This window comes from Anabas testudineus, chromosome 8, assembly GCF_900324465.2.
Source record: "Anabas testudineus chromosome 8, fAnaTes1.2, whole genome shotgun sequence".
NCBI lineage: Eukaryota > Metazoa > Chordata > Actinopteri > Anabantiformes > Anabantidae > Anabas > Anabas testudineus.
Window position 1 is genome coordinate 10,173,502 of NC_046617.1, and position 13,646 is coordinate 10,187,147.

Consider the following 13,646-nt stretch of genomic DNA (forward strand, 5'->3'; position numbering starts at 1 on the left):
TGTTTCTATTAAATAAAACTAACACATACTGAGAAAACTCTATTAGCCGTAATTAAGCTTGATATCCTAATTTAGGAAATGTGTGGCTGAAAACAAGCCGTTTTGGTAGATTTTTTTCTCTGTCTTTCTCCGATAGTGAAAAAGCCTACCAGCTTTCTGCCTTTGGGCTGCTTTTCCTCCTTTGAGAGTTGGAAATGAGAAATGGAAATGGAAATACCAGGAGGTGCTAAATTAGCTGCCTGATCTGCACTTATTGCCACATACAGGCCCCTATTACTTTGCCAATCTGTGCCTCTCTTTTAGCATTCCGAGCATGGAGAAGCTTCGAGATAGCAGATTTATCAAATGGGAAAATGAATGCATGATGATCAGTTAAATTGAAAATCAGCGTCTGCATGACAGCCCGACCTGACATCTCCGTAATTAGAAAGAAAAATGATGGCGTCCGATGCATAATAGAGCAAAAACAATTTACACTCTCCCATAATGATCCCGCGTTCAAATTGAAAATTTCTCCGGGTATAAATTGAATTCATAAAGTATGATTCATGGACGACACATCTCCTGGAGGCTGCCTGGGCATATCGATTGATAGTTTGTCTTGAATCATGCAGCGTGCAGCTCTCAGGCAAGAAAAGCTTAACTACTTAAGCAAATCGCTAATTTCACCTTAAGGCCACCAATGTGCAGCCAGCGATACTCCTATTCAGTGTGCTAATGAATTATGGATGAACTGGGCATACGTCCCAAATAGCCTAAGAGTAACATTAAAAAAAAATAAAATACACACCGAAGAATCTTAGGGGTTATTTGGAAATTGGCACTTCGGAAAAATAAACCTAGTATCTCTGAATTTCTAAAGAATTGACATATGAATTTAGCTATTTGCATATTGAACAGTGTGAAAATGTTCCCAACGAGAGAAATAATATTTGTGGTTTTTGTAAATAAGCATAGGCAATGCTTCAATCCTTTTTTTTTTTTTTTAAAGCGTAATAGAAGATTAAAACGCATAATAAGCCTGTAAACTAACTGGTGATTACACAGATAGAGAGGATGATGGGAAACAAATTAGTGAACACCACAAGCACAGAGTGCAATAAGGGGCTATATAATCTCAGCAGCAGAAGCACCACGCAGACACACACACACACACACACAGGGTTGCACCTTTAACCCCGCAGCCCGTGCAGGCCTAATCTAGTGGCGTGTTCCCCGTGTGTGTGTGTGTGTGTGTGTGTGTGTGTGTGTTTGTGCCATGTTGGCTGCGTCTCTCCCTGCCCCCCCCCCACCCCCAACACCCCACCAACCTAATAAGACGTTGCTTCCTAGAGCAAACAGCTGCATGGGTTGAAATTTATGTAAATATTTTGAAAGGGACACTGGCTCAGAAATTCATTTGCGCTGGCTCAGACATAAAGCTCACCCCTCTGATTATTTTCAATTTATTTGCAAATCAAGACCCAAAGAGAACACTAAAGGGCTCGTGGATTTTTTTTTTTTTAACAAGGGTATGAAAAGCTCTGCACATAACTGGACTGGATGTCTTTTATTTTGGTTTTGTTTTAAGATGTATTATTATCGTCATTATTATTATTTTTAATGTTATTACGCGCCACACTGCAGCCTCGACAGTTCTTCCCTGGGTCGACTTGATATTGTGGTCAACCCTGCTAATATTGCAAAAGGGAGCAGATGTCCCAGATCCTGCATGGCTTCCCTGGGGACCACCAACCCTATTAGAACAAATGTGTTCTGCTATTGTAAATAGGCACGTTTGCCTCAGCCCGTCCTATTACAGCCGACGCATGATCAATAGGCTGATAACACAGAAACATCAATGTAAAGCGACAGAACAATGAGGGATATCATCGAACATCTATCTTAATATAGCCCTGCTACAAGGGGCCCCGACAAAGTGGAGAGAGAGGGAGAAGAAGAAGAAGAAGAAGGAGAAGGGGGGGGGGGGGAGAAAAAAGCTCATGAAAATGCCTCCCCACGAATCCCCATCTCCTATCCAATATGCACAAACACACACTCCCAGCTGCCGGGGCTATTATTTTCCTATTTCAATTTGACACCCAGGCCTTTTCATGCTAATTCTATTATTCTTGGAAGTTTATGTGATTTCATATCACTAGAAATCGGTAATGTATTATAACCCCCTTTGAGCTAAAATAAACTGAATCCCCCTGCAGTAGCCACCGGGAAAATAATTACTTTCATATCAAAACTCTGCAGGAGTCGAGCGGGTCCTTTTCGCCTCAGGCTCGTAACCTCATTTCAGTGGGGGCTTATAGATGAATAAATTTGTTAAGGCAATATACAAAGTACAACATAAGATTTCTTAAGAAAGCCCCTTCCTACTGTACTGTGGTCCTGCACTGTATGTGCTGCTATTTAAGGTCTCACGCGGTTTGAGGTGCTTGTATACAATAGATTTATTTAAGAAAAACCTTACATATATAAATAGTATAATACCTTTTTTACAGCTCTTGAGGATTTTTGTTGGTCTCGTGGTCTTGTTTTCTTGACAAGTTATCACACATTAAAGGATATCTAGAGACTCCTGACTCTCTCTCTCACACACACACACACACACACACTCAAACACACACTCGCATAGAGAGATAGAGAGATGAGAGGGAGAGAGAGGGAGAGAGAGAGAGAGAGAGAGAGAGAGCACACCATCGTCAAAACATCAGCAGAGTGGAGAAAACCTAGAGATTAGATGCAAAGATGTCGTTTCTGGTGAAGCTTTGGCCTAATGATCGGTGTCCTATCGAGGCGAAATCAGTGTTTCTGCTGTTTTGCTTTGTTGTTGTTTGTTTGTTTGTTTGTTTGTTTTTACCCCCAGTGTTTTTATTCCATGTCGACATCTTCTTTCGAGTCTGTCTTTGTGTCTGCTGGACTGTCACCGAGCACACACTCGGCGTGGTCGGCGTGGCCCTTGCTCTCTAAATGCTCTTTTCTGTCTGCATCGACAGGTTTAAGGAGTTGTGGACTGTGTTCGTGCGCCAAAGTTGCATCGCTGCAAATGACAGAGGTGTGAGTACTTTTGCCAGAGGAAAACGGGGCCCTGGACGGGCTGCTGTGAGGCGAGCCTGTCTTTTCCTCTGGTCCCACCTGTCCCTTTTGTGTGGCGTCAGCAGAGTCCGGTGAGCTGCTCCTACATCCTGCAGAGACGCTGCAGCGCGCACTGGGCTGGCTCCTCTCCGCCGGGTTGTCAGAGTCAGAGTTTACTGCTGATGCTGATGCTGCTGCTGTTGTTGTTGTCTTCAGAGCAGTTTGAGGAACAATGAATCCAAGCGGCTGTGTGATGGGATAGAGTAGGAAGTGTCCTTTCCCTATCAAAGGCCGTGAGGAGGGTAAGGCCGCGGGGTTGCGTCTCGGTCTGGAGTCCGAAAGGAGGCTTTCGACGCTAAAAGGGTTGAGTTTCTGGAGGTTGGAGGCTCTGTTGTTGGCGGAGCATATGCTGGACCGGTGGCTGGCGTCCGGAGAGTCCAGCTCGGATCCGCCAGCGTCCAGGTCCAAGTGTCTTTGGTTCTGGTTTTGGGTGTGGAGAGGGTGAGGTGTTTGGTCGCAGCTCGATGTCGTTTGGTTTCCCCCCACAGAGTCATAAGGGGGACCTGTGTTGTGGTCGCTGTCGGTCACATGCGACACCCCGCTGTCGCTGTCTGATCCCGGGGTGTGAAATAAATCCCCAGAAATCCCCTTGTTCTGGGACTTGAGCAGCCGGCGCTCCTGCTTTCGTTTCTTCTTCTCCAGCCTGTCCAGCTCTCTCCTGGCGATCTCCTCGGGGTCCATGGGCTCCCCGCTGCAGGTGGTGGGGTGGGCGTTGTGAGCGGGTCGACCCGGACCTTTCTTTGTGTTCTCCTTTTTCCTCCACTTGGCTCTGCGATTCTGAAACCATACCTGCAAAAGGAGAAAAAAAAAAAACACAGTGAAACCGTGTGTAACTTCACTTCTGTCACTGCAAAAAGGAGGAGGGGGGTTAATTAGACCAGAAGTGTGCCTGTGTCTTAACAATATGGTAATTAAACAAACAGTGATGATACATCTTGCTCTGGTTCTTCTCCATGCAGGCCTTTAATTAGGCCTTTCATTAAAATCAAAACAACTAAAAAAGTTGGGATGACACCAAATAAAAGAAGCTTCGGTTTGAGATGATGACTGAAGTACAGGTCACTTTTCAAAGTCTCCATAATAAAAAAGGCTCTGATTCAACAGCTCTTATTAACATAACATTTTCTTATAATCAATTAAATAAAACAGGTTGATATATTCATTTATTAAACCATATGATGGACGGTGTGCACTAAATAGTCCTGCTCCAGGATTGTCAGTAAATTAAAACTAAAATATTACATCTCAAGTTTATTTTGGGAAAATTACTTGTTTAAATAAGTAAATAAAATAAAATACAAAAACTACATTTATAAAAAAAAAATTAAAAAGTGTGATTCAAATGGATTTATTTTACTGACACGCTGTGAAAGGTCAGGCTAGTAGACATCCATGGGGTCACTCCCTTTAATTAGTCATTTTAAAAATTATTATGAGAAATATATTACGACCCAAAATTGACCTATGAGACTATAAATATTTAAATTAGAGTTTTAAACAGTTTTGAGCTTAATAATAAATAAACACTGAGCCTACATAAGATATAATAAAGCACTAAAGATACACACACACAAAATCACAATAATATTTACACATGAAGGAACAAAAAATGTTTTCTTTTACCTGAACTCTTGATTCTATCAAATCCAATCGAAGAGCCAGAGCCTCCCTCATGAACACGTCTGGATAGTGACTCTCGTTAAAAGCCTTTTCTAATTCCTCCAGCTGCCAACCAGTAAAATTTGTGCGAGTTCTCCGTCTCTTGCAACCGGGGCTATCTTTGTCTGGGTCCCCCGAGTCTGACAGCAGAATGAGAATAAAGATGAGCAAAGGACACTTTTCTCTTTGTTGTTGTTTTTTTTTTTAAATGCCACATTTCAGCATCATTTGCATCAGACTGCTTTCACATGTTAGCGTTTGCATTTCGCTTCCAAACTTTGCAGCTGAAAACGGGCGATTGCATTTGGATTATTTTTTTTGTTTGTTTTGTTTTGCAGCCTGCTGCACACATGCAGCTTTTTTTTTTTTTTTTTTTTTTTTTTTTTTTTTTTTTGCGGCTTCTGTCACATTTGTCGCCTTTTGCGTAAAGAGGCAAAGCTTCAACATGTCAGCACAAGCGTTTCCTTGCTCTAGTATTTACTGGCTGACAGGAACATTGTTTTTGCTTGGGTGCATCTTCGGCTTTCCCTGATGGAAATGAAGTGGGAGGCGAATAATACTCCTCTGCATGCGTGTGTGTGTGTGTGTGTGTGTGTGTGTATGTGTGTCTGCTTTGGCTTGCCCTTTAAACACACCACCAAGACGATAACTTGTATCGCAATATCCCGTCTTTGTTTCTTTCTGTGTTTGTCTCTGTGCAACCAACCAACCTTGAGGAGAGCTCTGCGCATTGTGCAGCACATAATGTGGCTTACCTGTCAGTTTGTACTGCTGATTATCTCCATTCAGCCCGCAGCCCGAAGACAAGAGGGGGTTGGAACTACCCACTGAAGCCGTGCAGGAGCCATTAAGTAATCCGTCTATTGAGAAGGGAACCGCGGACGCAGATTGAAGTTGATGCCCGGCTAATTCGTAAACGTGATGGTGGCTCAGATGGTACGGGAAGCCCACCATCCCGCCGAGAGAGCCTCCGAACTGGGCGTGAGGTGGATCCAGTATCCTGCTGTCCATCATCCCGCAGGCAAAAGGAAACGACGTCTGGAGGCCGGTGATGGGAATTTAAAAAGCATGCAGCGAGTGTGGCCAACGAGTAGGGGACATGATGTGAAGGGAGGGATGAGCTGTACTTTATCCACATGAACCTCCCAATAATTAGCCCAGGCTCTGGGAATATGAGACCCAATGAGAAGCGGTAATGGACTCTGACGTCAGAGACGCGCTCTGCAAACGCTCCCCGTATCGATTGCTAATTAAAGCTGACATCCACCTCAATAAACAATATCAGAGCTGTCACAACAAGACAGGAGGGCTTTGATAAGAACTACATCGCAACTACACGGGGGACCCGCCGGGAGAAAGGGCTCACTGAATCCCAGAAAGAAAGGCTGCAGGCGGAGAGGTGGAGGGCTGCCGGACTTTTTGTTCACTGGCTCATCTGCAAATAGATGAACATTAGATGAGGGGACAACAAAACGCATCATGTTTTATCCGAGTGAACGCCTTAGCTGTTATTATTTATATATTTATATATAATATTATCATACCTTTCTGTTTTTTCTTAGTGTCGTGCACATCTCCAGGAGGAGAGGACAGAAAGCTGATAAAAATATTACCTGGCAACACATTATTGAATTAAAATAGAAATCTCATGCACAGATGCAACCTCCAGCGGACTGAGAGACCTTAGCTCGTCCTTGAGTCCCACTTTGGGACCCACCGAAGTTAGTTATGGATCATCATTTAAATACATTTAGAGTGAGACAGGCCCACGTACAGGACGTAAAACAAATAGACTGTTGAAATATGGGCGCATTTAAAAAGGGGAGCTGAGATATTGCTGAAGGCACAAAGCGAGTGGGAAACTATAATGTTTTACTGGGACTGTAAGGCGAAAAGCTTCAGTTACGACCCATGTTGTGTTGTGAACACAAAATATACGAGCAAATAAAGGGACAATTGAGAGACTGACACTAAAAAAAAAAAAAAAAAGCAACATAACAGAAAAAAAAAAACTAAAACATATCATGTGCACATATGATTTCCTGTCAGGGAACCACGTTGCAAAGCTCCTCCACGCTGCACTCACTATGTGACCGGCCCTCAATCCTATCTGCTCATTAGGTTTTCAAATAATTAATTCGACTTTATTTATCCCAAGTCTGGCGCTGTCATAATGTTAATCAGAGTTGAAATTTCGCACCCCACTCATTCCCTGACCCTTGGCACCCGGATTGGCATGTTGTAATAACCTGAATCTCTCAACAGAAGCTGCGATAATTGTTACCCTATTAGCATGCAAATTGTTTAATTAATATTATTATGAGGAAGTATATAATCCGCTCGTCACTTGACCCCCAAGCCCAAATAACAACCCTCTGTATTTCAGCGTGTAGCCCTACATTTTAATGAACTCCTCAGAAATGATCTCGCCCATTTATCCATCTTCCCTCTTAGCAGCAGTGGGCATGTCTTTGAAGCGCCCCTCTCTTTGTTATTTTAACTTTAATTTTAACACACATGGACAAGATCTTATGAATAAATCCTCCCCATTCATTTCGTTTTGAACATCTAAAATTCAATAATTGCTTTTCGTCAACTCCAAGCGTGCGTTTATATATATATATATATATATATATATATATGTGTATGCTGTCCCCCCAACTCGGGCTGCACACAGGAGCTCAATGAAAAGCAGACTTTGACACAGTCTCCAGAGACCTTGCATTTAAATCCGTTTTTCTACAACCGGGTGACATTGTCAGATTCTAGCTTTAATTAACCCGATAATAAGGCGAACAAGGCCAGCATTGAGCGCGCTGCTGCCCTGCCTTGTTACCTTTTTACAACTGGCCTTTTGGCAGCTGTTCAAAGGGAAAATAACAATAATAATAATACAAATGATAATAATAATAATGTATGTTTTCCTCCTGGAGAGACTTGTGAGTGGTTTGTGCAGCAGGACGCAGCGTCTTTATTACCTTTAACCAGCGCTGATCTCAATCAATAAGAGCACAGGACCTATGGACTACCTTTCAACCAGCAGCAAGCGGAGAAACAGCAGGACGGGTAAGTGGTGGAGGCTGACAGCTACATCTCAACACGTTTCAATACTTTTACTATCATGATCTGCTGAAGAAATTCAATATATGGCAAAAAGACCCAACATCAACATGCACCTCAAGCACACATGTGGGATGTGCACACATTAGTTAAAACAACTCAACATTCACATTGCTGCTGTGCATGTGGCTGTTTGTGACCTGGAGGTGGCTGTAACCCTTCACCCCCAAGCACAGATATCTGTGCACTTCAATTCTGAAGGAGCACATTAGAGCACACGCTGCAGCCTGGAGAGAGCACACCCATCGTTAGGTGATGATTTCCTTCCTAAAGTGAACTATTTACCAAAAAAGAAGCTGCGTGTTATTGTTTTCTGCATGCTCCTTTGGTTCTTTGAGTGTTGCTCTAACCACCCATGAGTGTCCTGAAGTTCGCTGCAAGTCACCACAATGAAGCAACACATACACACTCTCTGCATGCACAGATGAAAAGTCCAAACATGCAGCTCATCAATGTTTCTCTGCACTAAAGTTTTCTGATGCAGACAAGCAGCGAGCAGCCACCTGGCGTCGTGTCCCTCCTTCCACAGCTCCCTGTAACTTTTTTTGGGGGGGGGGTTGTTTGTCTCTTTGGATGAGTCTGCTAAGAGGATTTTGTAGCTCGCACACGCACCTGACTCCAGATAAGCAGTTCACTGAAATTCATGTGAGTGCCAACTTAATATAGGTGGTCAATGATACCCCCCCCCCCCTCCCCACCCACCCAAACCTTCCCCAAAAAAGAGACCCAGGCCTTATCAACCCGCCCATCCAACACTTACGCCTACTTTAGCAGCACAGAATCAAATTCATTTTTAATTAGGCAGGCAAATTAATAGGCAGCAGTTTAGGAGTTTAATTACTCAATTAACTTCACGCACGTTAATTTTTAACTATCTAAATTAGGTTGCACATTATTCGATTTGATGATAATTATAGAATTAAATCTAAATTAATTGTTTTGGATGATTTGGATGAACTAGATGCAATTCCAATTAAACAGTAGGAGAGAGAGAGAGAGAGACAGAAAAAAAAAAGCTGGTTGCCATTTTAAGCTCGCAAATCCTTTGATTCGATTTTAAGGAAGAAACTCTGCCTCGAAATTTTCCTCTGATCCTACAAATTCTCTCCCCCTCTAATCCCACAATTAAAAGTTTCCTCCCATCTAATTATCTGTAATTGTGCCGCTGTCAAAGTAGAATGGAGAAGTGAAAGCGATTGATTTGGACTTTTAATTCAGTTCATTTCTGATAGAAGAGAAAGTAATTCCCTTCAAATTACCTCATTCAATCCTGACACCCTAATGCCCTTCAAAATCTTTTTTTTTTCTTCTTCTTACTCCCCAGCATTTATATATTAAAAATGAAGCTAGAACGACTAGTGCCTCCTAATAATAATAACCAAACTTCCATTAGAATAATAATTTCATTTCAATTAAAACTGACTTATCACCTTTGCTAAAACGTGCTTAATATGCCGAAAATTATCAATGCTTGAAGGAGCCCAAACTGGGGAGTCTAATTGTAATCAGCAAATCAGAGGTGCTTGTCGCTGCCGTGCCTTTGCAGAGAGGCAGTCTCGGAAATAGAACTAATTTACTCAACTCCCCCGGGAAATCCGCTCAACAGATTAACATTTTCAAAATATAGTAATGATATAATTTGAGAAATGGTGACGCCAATTTGTGAGGAGCCTTTGTGGAGAATAATTTGCATTTTTTTTTTTTTCCTCCTTCGCCACCGCCTGCATTTTGCCCCCGTTAATTACAGCTCCGCAGATGAAGGGTGTGCTGTTTAACTCAGTGCTTATTATTCAACTTCAATCTAATAATTCAACTCAACGGGAATGTAGAGAGAGAGAAAAGGGGGGGGGGGGGGGGGGGGATAAAAAGTGTAGCCTATCCAAAATTTAAGCCATCCTCTGTATAATCCCAAATGGGTTTGGAAGGGTGAAAAAAAAAGTGGATAGGTGCATGGTCTGCCTGTCACTGTGGGTGTCTGTTATTGCAGCTCATGTACAGTAGCTTCTGTGCATGTTTAGAAGGTTGCAAATGAGAGGGTTTGTTTGATTGTAAGCACCGTGCATTCAAAAAAAAAGGCCCTGGAACAGCATCAGAGTCTCCCCTTTGCCCTTCAGCTCACCTTTATGCAGGTATGTTCAACAGTGTGGTGCATCTGCAGCAAAGAATACCATCACAAGTCTTGCCTACCTAAACTTTGGAGACTAGTCAAAGTACAAGAAAAATAAAAACAGGCATGAAGTTGAGACATGACAAGCGTAGCTATTTATTATCAGTGAATAGTTGCTGGGCTTGTGGAGTTTATTTTGGTTGTAGCCAAATTGGAAGTGGTGGCAGGATGGCCAGCAATCCCTCGCTGCTTTCTTCACATTACAAAGAGAGATAGAGAGAGAGAGAGAGAGCGGTGACTGTGCTCTGCAGCCCGGCCATCTGCTGCTGTACCCAAAAAAAAAAAAAAAAAAAAAAAAGAAAGAAAAAGAAAGAAAGAAAATATTAAATAAATACATGAAACCCCCCAGAGATGTTAACTGTGCAACTACACTGCAGCAAAACAAGACAACACCATCTGACACAAAGAGGCAGATTGAAGCTCGCTGTGAACTTCAGAGATGTGTCCTCCACAAACCTGAGGCTTCTTAACCTGCTGCTGCTGCTGCTGCTGTGTCCCATAGAAAATAAAGTTGCAAACATGTAGATTTTAGACTTCACCTGATGCCAGATTGTGGTTGTCAACCTCCTGAGTTTACTTTCACATACACCAGATGCAAACACGCGCTCCATAGCTACAACAGGACCCTGATGTAGACACCCCACTACCTACAGACCTTTAGGCCTCCTTGACCCTCTGTCAGGGCTGCTTCAAATCAACACCTCCTAAGACCTGCTTCAGTGTGCATAAAAGGACCTGTGGCGCCCTCTAGTGGCTGCTTGTCCTCATCTGTTTCTTCTGTTTAGTGTCCCACAAGCAAGAACGCTGACAGACGCATGAGTGTCATAAATATCTGGAGGGTTTATAACATCAGGCCCAACAACATGCGGCAGGGAGCACGAACAGTGCAGGTTTGTCATAAAGTGATTGTGAGCGAAAGCTGGCCTTTCACCTCTGTCATTGACCTTTGACCTTTTGATTTTCCCCACAGAAATCAATCGTGTTTTATTCTTACTACCATATAACTGTTTTATTTTCTTTATTTTAAACTGTTCAAAGTGCAGACAGAACACACAAAGGTGCAAATTGAGGCAAAGAACAAACAGAGATCTCATTCAAAAGAGAGCAAATAGCTTAAAATGTCAAAGTCGAGCTCAACGTGTAGCAGTCATTGAGTCCATCTGTCCTTACTGAAGTGAAGTTGTCTCCTCTGCTTTAGGAAAAAAAATTATGAGTGTAACACAAGTGAACAGACTTGTCTTATTGGTCAACGGCACTGATGATAGAATTTGTGATTCTCCAATATGACTGATAATTTGATATCACATCACACACAGCGACGTGTGTGTGTGTGTGTGTGTGGAGGGCCAGGTGGTCACAGCTCACGAGGGAGGAGTTGGCGAACAGGGAGAGAAATGGACGTCAGGTAGACAGGATTCTTACCCTCCACTGGTGATCATGTCCTGTTTGTAGTGTGTATAGTGCAGTTGCTAAAAGCTCCTACGTTCCTGCTCACAGCTCAGTAAGCAGTTTGCAGAGGACTCCTGCTGCCATCAACTGGTAAAACCCGCAAAGACACCACTCAGCCTGGAGGCATCCGACTGAGAGGTTCTCTGCTCGGATATAATAACATTTTAAGCCATTAGTTTGCAAGAGATTTAGCCTGATTGCCATCTAAAACAATGTTTGGGTCAATTTCACTCCATTACACTCACTCATCGGAGAGTCCAAACTTCAAATTCAAGAACATAATCTAAGATCTGTTCATGGTAAATTGTCAAAAGATTGGATGATTGGACTTGAGTTTAAATAATTCACGTCAAGTTGAGATATTAGAATTATGAGGCTCTATCTCACTTTTTAATAAAATTGAGTTACGCACATTTTGAAGAATGCAGAATATTACTTTCAAAGACTCTTTTAGGGAGAAATGTTTAAAAAAAGAAAGAAAGCACATAACAATTTTTCTAAGTGGCACGTCAAATATTCAGTGATCACTTTATCAGAGCTGCTGTCGACCCACTAGAAGGAACCTTATATTATAATATTTCAGGCTTAAGAGATTGAATTCATTATGGCTCCTATTTAGTTTAAATCAACTGCAACTTGGTCAAACCTGAAAGAAAGAAATATCAAAGGGATCAGAGTACTAGTTAGTTAGTTTGTTAACTCCAGCATAGCAGAGAAAGGTCAAACAGATGAACACTGAAACACAGTGTCTTTGTAATATCTTCCTATTAATAATAATAGGTGAGAAACTCAACTACAAGCATGAAGTGTCTCCCATGGTGCAAGACTCACAGGTTGTCCAGCATATGATAACAAGAAAGGGAATAATTGCAGGAGTCACTGAGCAAGTTCACCTTCCAAAACACACCGTGAACAAACCAGCAGGAGCTCACAAGCACACTAAAGCAGAGTCCTCCTGCCCGTTCAATGGGAAACTGTTTCCTCTCAGGAAAATGTATTTTTACAAACGGCCCCCTGAGCTTCACGTTCATCCCATAGAAGCACTAGTCACTGACATCACAAAGGTGTCTGAGCGCTCTGTGAAGTACTAATGGTTAACATAAGTCTGAACCACAAACACTACTCAAATCTCTATGTACAGCATGAAATAAATAAATAATTAAGGCCTTAATGTGCTCTGAATGAAGAGTTTGGTAAAAGAAAACATACTGAATCATCTGTGGATGAAGACCTTGTGAAGCAAGTTGTAAAAAAAGGGATACAAATGAAAAGGCAAGCACATGTATGGAAATAAATCCATCTGAGAAGTGACAATAAGGACGCGCCTTAAATCTACAAATTAATTAAGACACAAGTATGTTTAGGGGGCAGTCAGCTGGTGGAGGGGGTATAAAGACTGGAAACACAACAAGTGGACTGGTCTTGATTGAATCTCTAGTCAGAAAAAAAAAGGTTATCTGAATTTTAAATGAAAATGCTGGAAAGATGTTGCTCTACACTCAAGAGAAGCACAGAAGGGAGACATTTATTGTATTCAAACCTCATTCAATCTCGAGATATTTGGAGATAAGTAGTAGTTCCCACAGAACATGGATATATGAGTAATAGCCAGTACACAATACTTGCAAATGTTACCATTAGTAATCACTTAACAAAAAAACTACTGGTAATGACATTTCTAAAACTGAAAAAAATCAAACTAATAGATGACGTGTGTTTAACATTCTTAGTTAATGTTTCTACTAACATCCCCATATTTTTGTACTATTTCACCAAAGTACCTTAGAGTTTGTGCCTCTCAAGTGTTGGCGTGTTCTTCTAAAATATCATAATCATAATATAATATTTCCTGAATGATCCTACCAGTCATCTTCAACCAACCATTAACTGGCTCATTTACCAGCACAAAAACCTAAAAACAACTTCCTGTGGCCACTAGGTGACATTCGACTGTGGGAACGAGTGTCATAGAGACACAATGCACACACACACACACACACACACACACACATATGAGGATTTCCGGTCAATTGTCTTAAAAATTAAATATTAACGGTGACATCAGAGTTTAAAATTTCCTGTCCAACACACAGCACCAAGAATACACATGCAGAGGTAATACTTA

General features: G+C 41.9%; 1 protein-coding gene across 1 annotated transcript; it reads right to left on the minus strand.

Annotated features, from left to right (window-relative positions):
• Positions 1-2,862: 2,862 nt before the first annotated feature.
• Positions 2,863-5,799, minus strand: uncx (UNC homeobox). The gene is made up of 3 exons (XM_026359446.1): positions 5,541-5,799; positions 4,750-4,925; positions 2,863-3,915 (listed from the first exon to the last, which is right to left on the minus strand). The coding sequence occupies exons 1-3, from the start codon at positions 5,797-5,799 to the stop codon at positions 2,863-2,865; spliced, it is 1,488 nt and encodes a 495-aa protein (XP_026215231.1).
• Between the last annotated feature and the right edge of the window lie 7,847 nt (positions 5,800-13,646).

Coding starts and splice junctions, on each gene's coding strand:
- uncx (XM_026359446.1), bottom strand. CDS start 5,799: ATGATGGACAGCAGGATACTGGATCCACCTCACGCCCAGTTCGGAGGC. Junction 4,926..5,540: donor TCAGCAGTACAAACTGACAG/GTAAGCCACATT, acceptor TTCTGCTGTCAG/ACTCGGGGGACCCAGACAAA. Junction 3,916..4,749: donor TGATAGAATCAAGAGTTCAG/GTAAAAGAAAAC, acceptor CTCCTTTTGCAG/GTATGGTTTCAGAATCGCAG.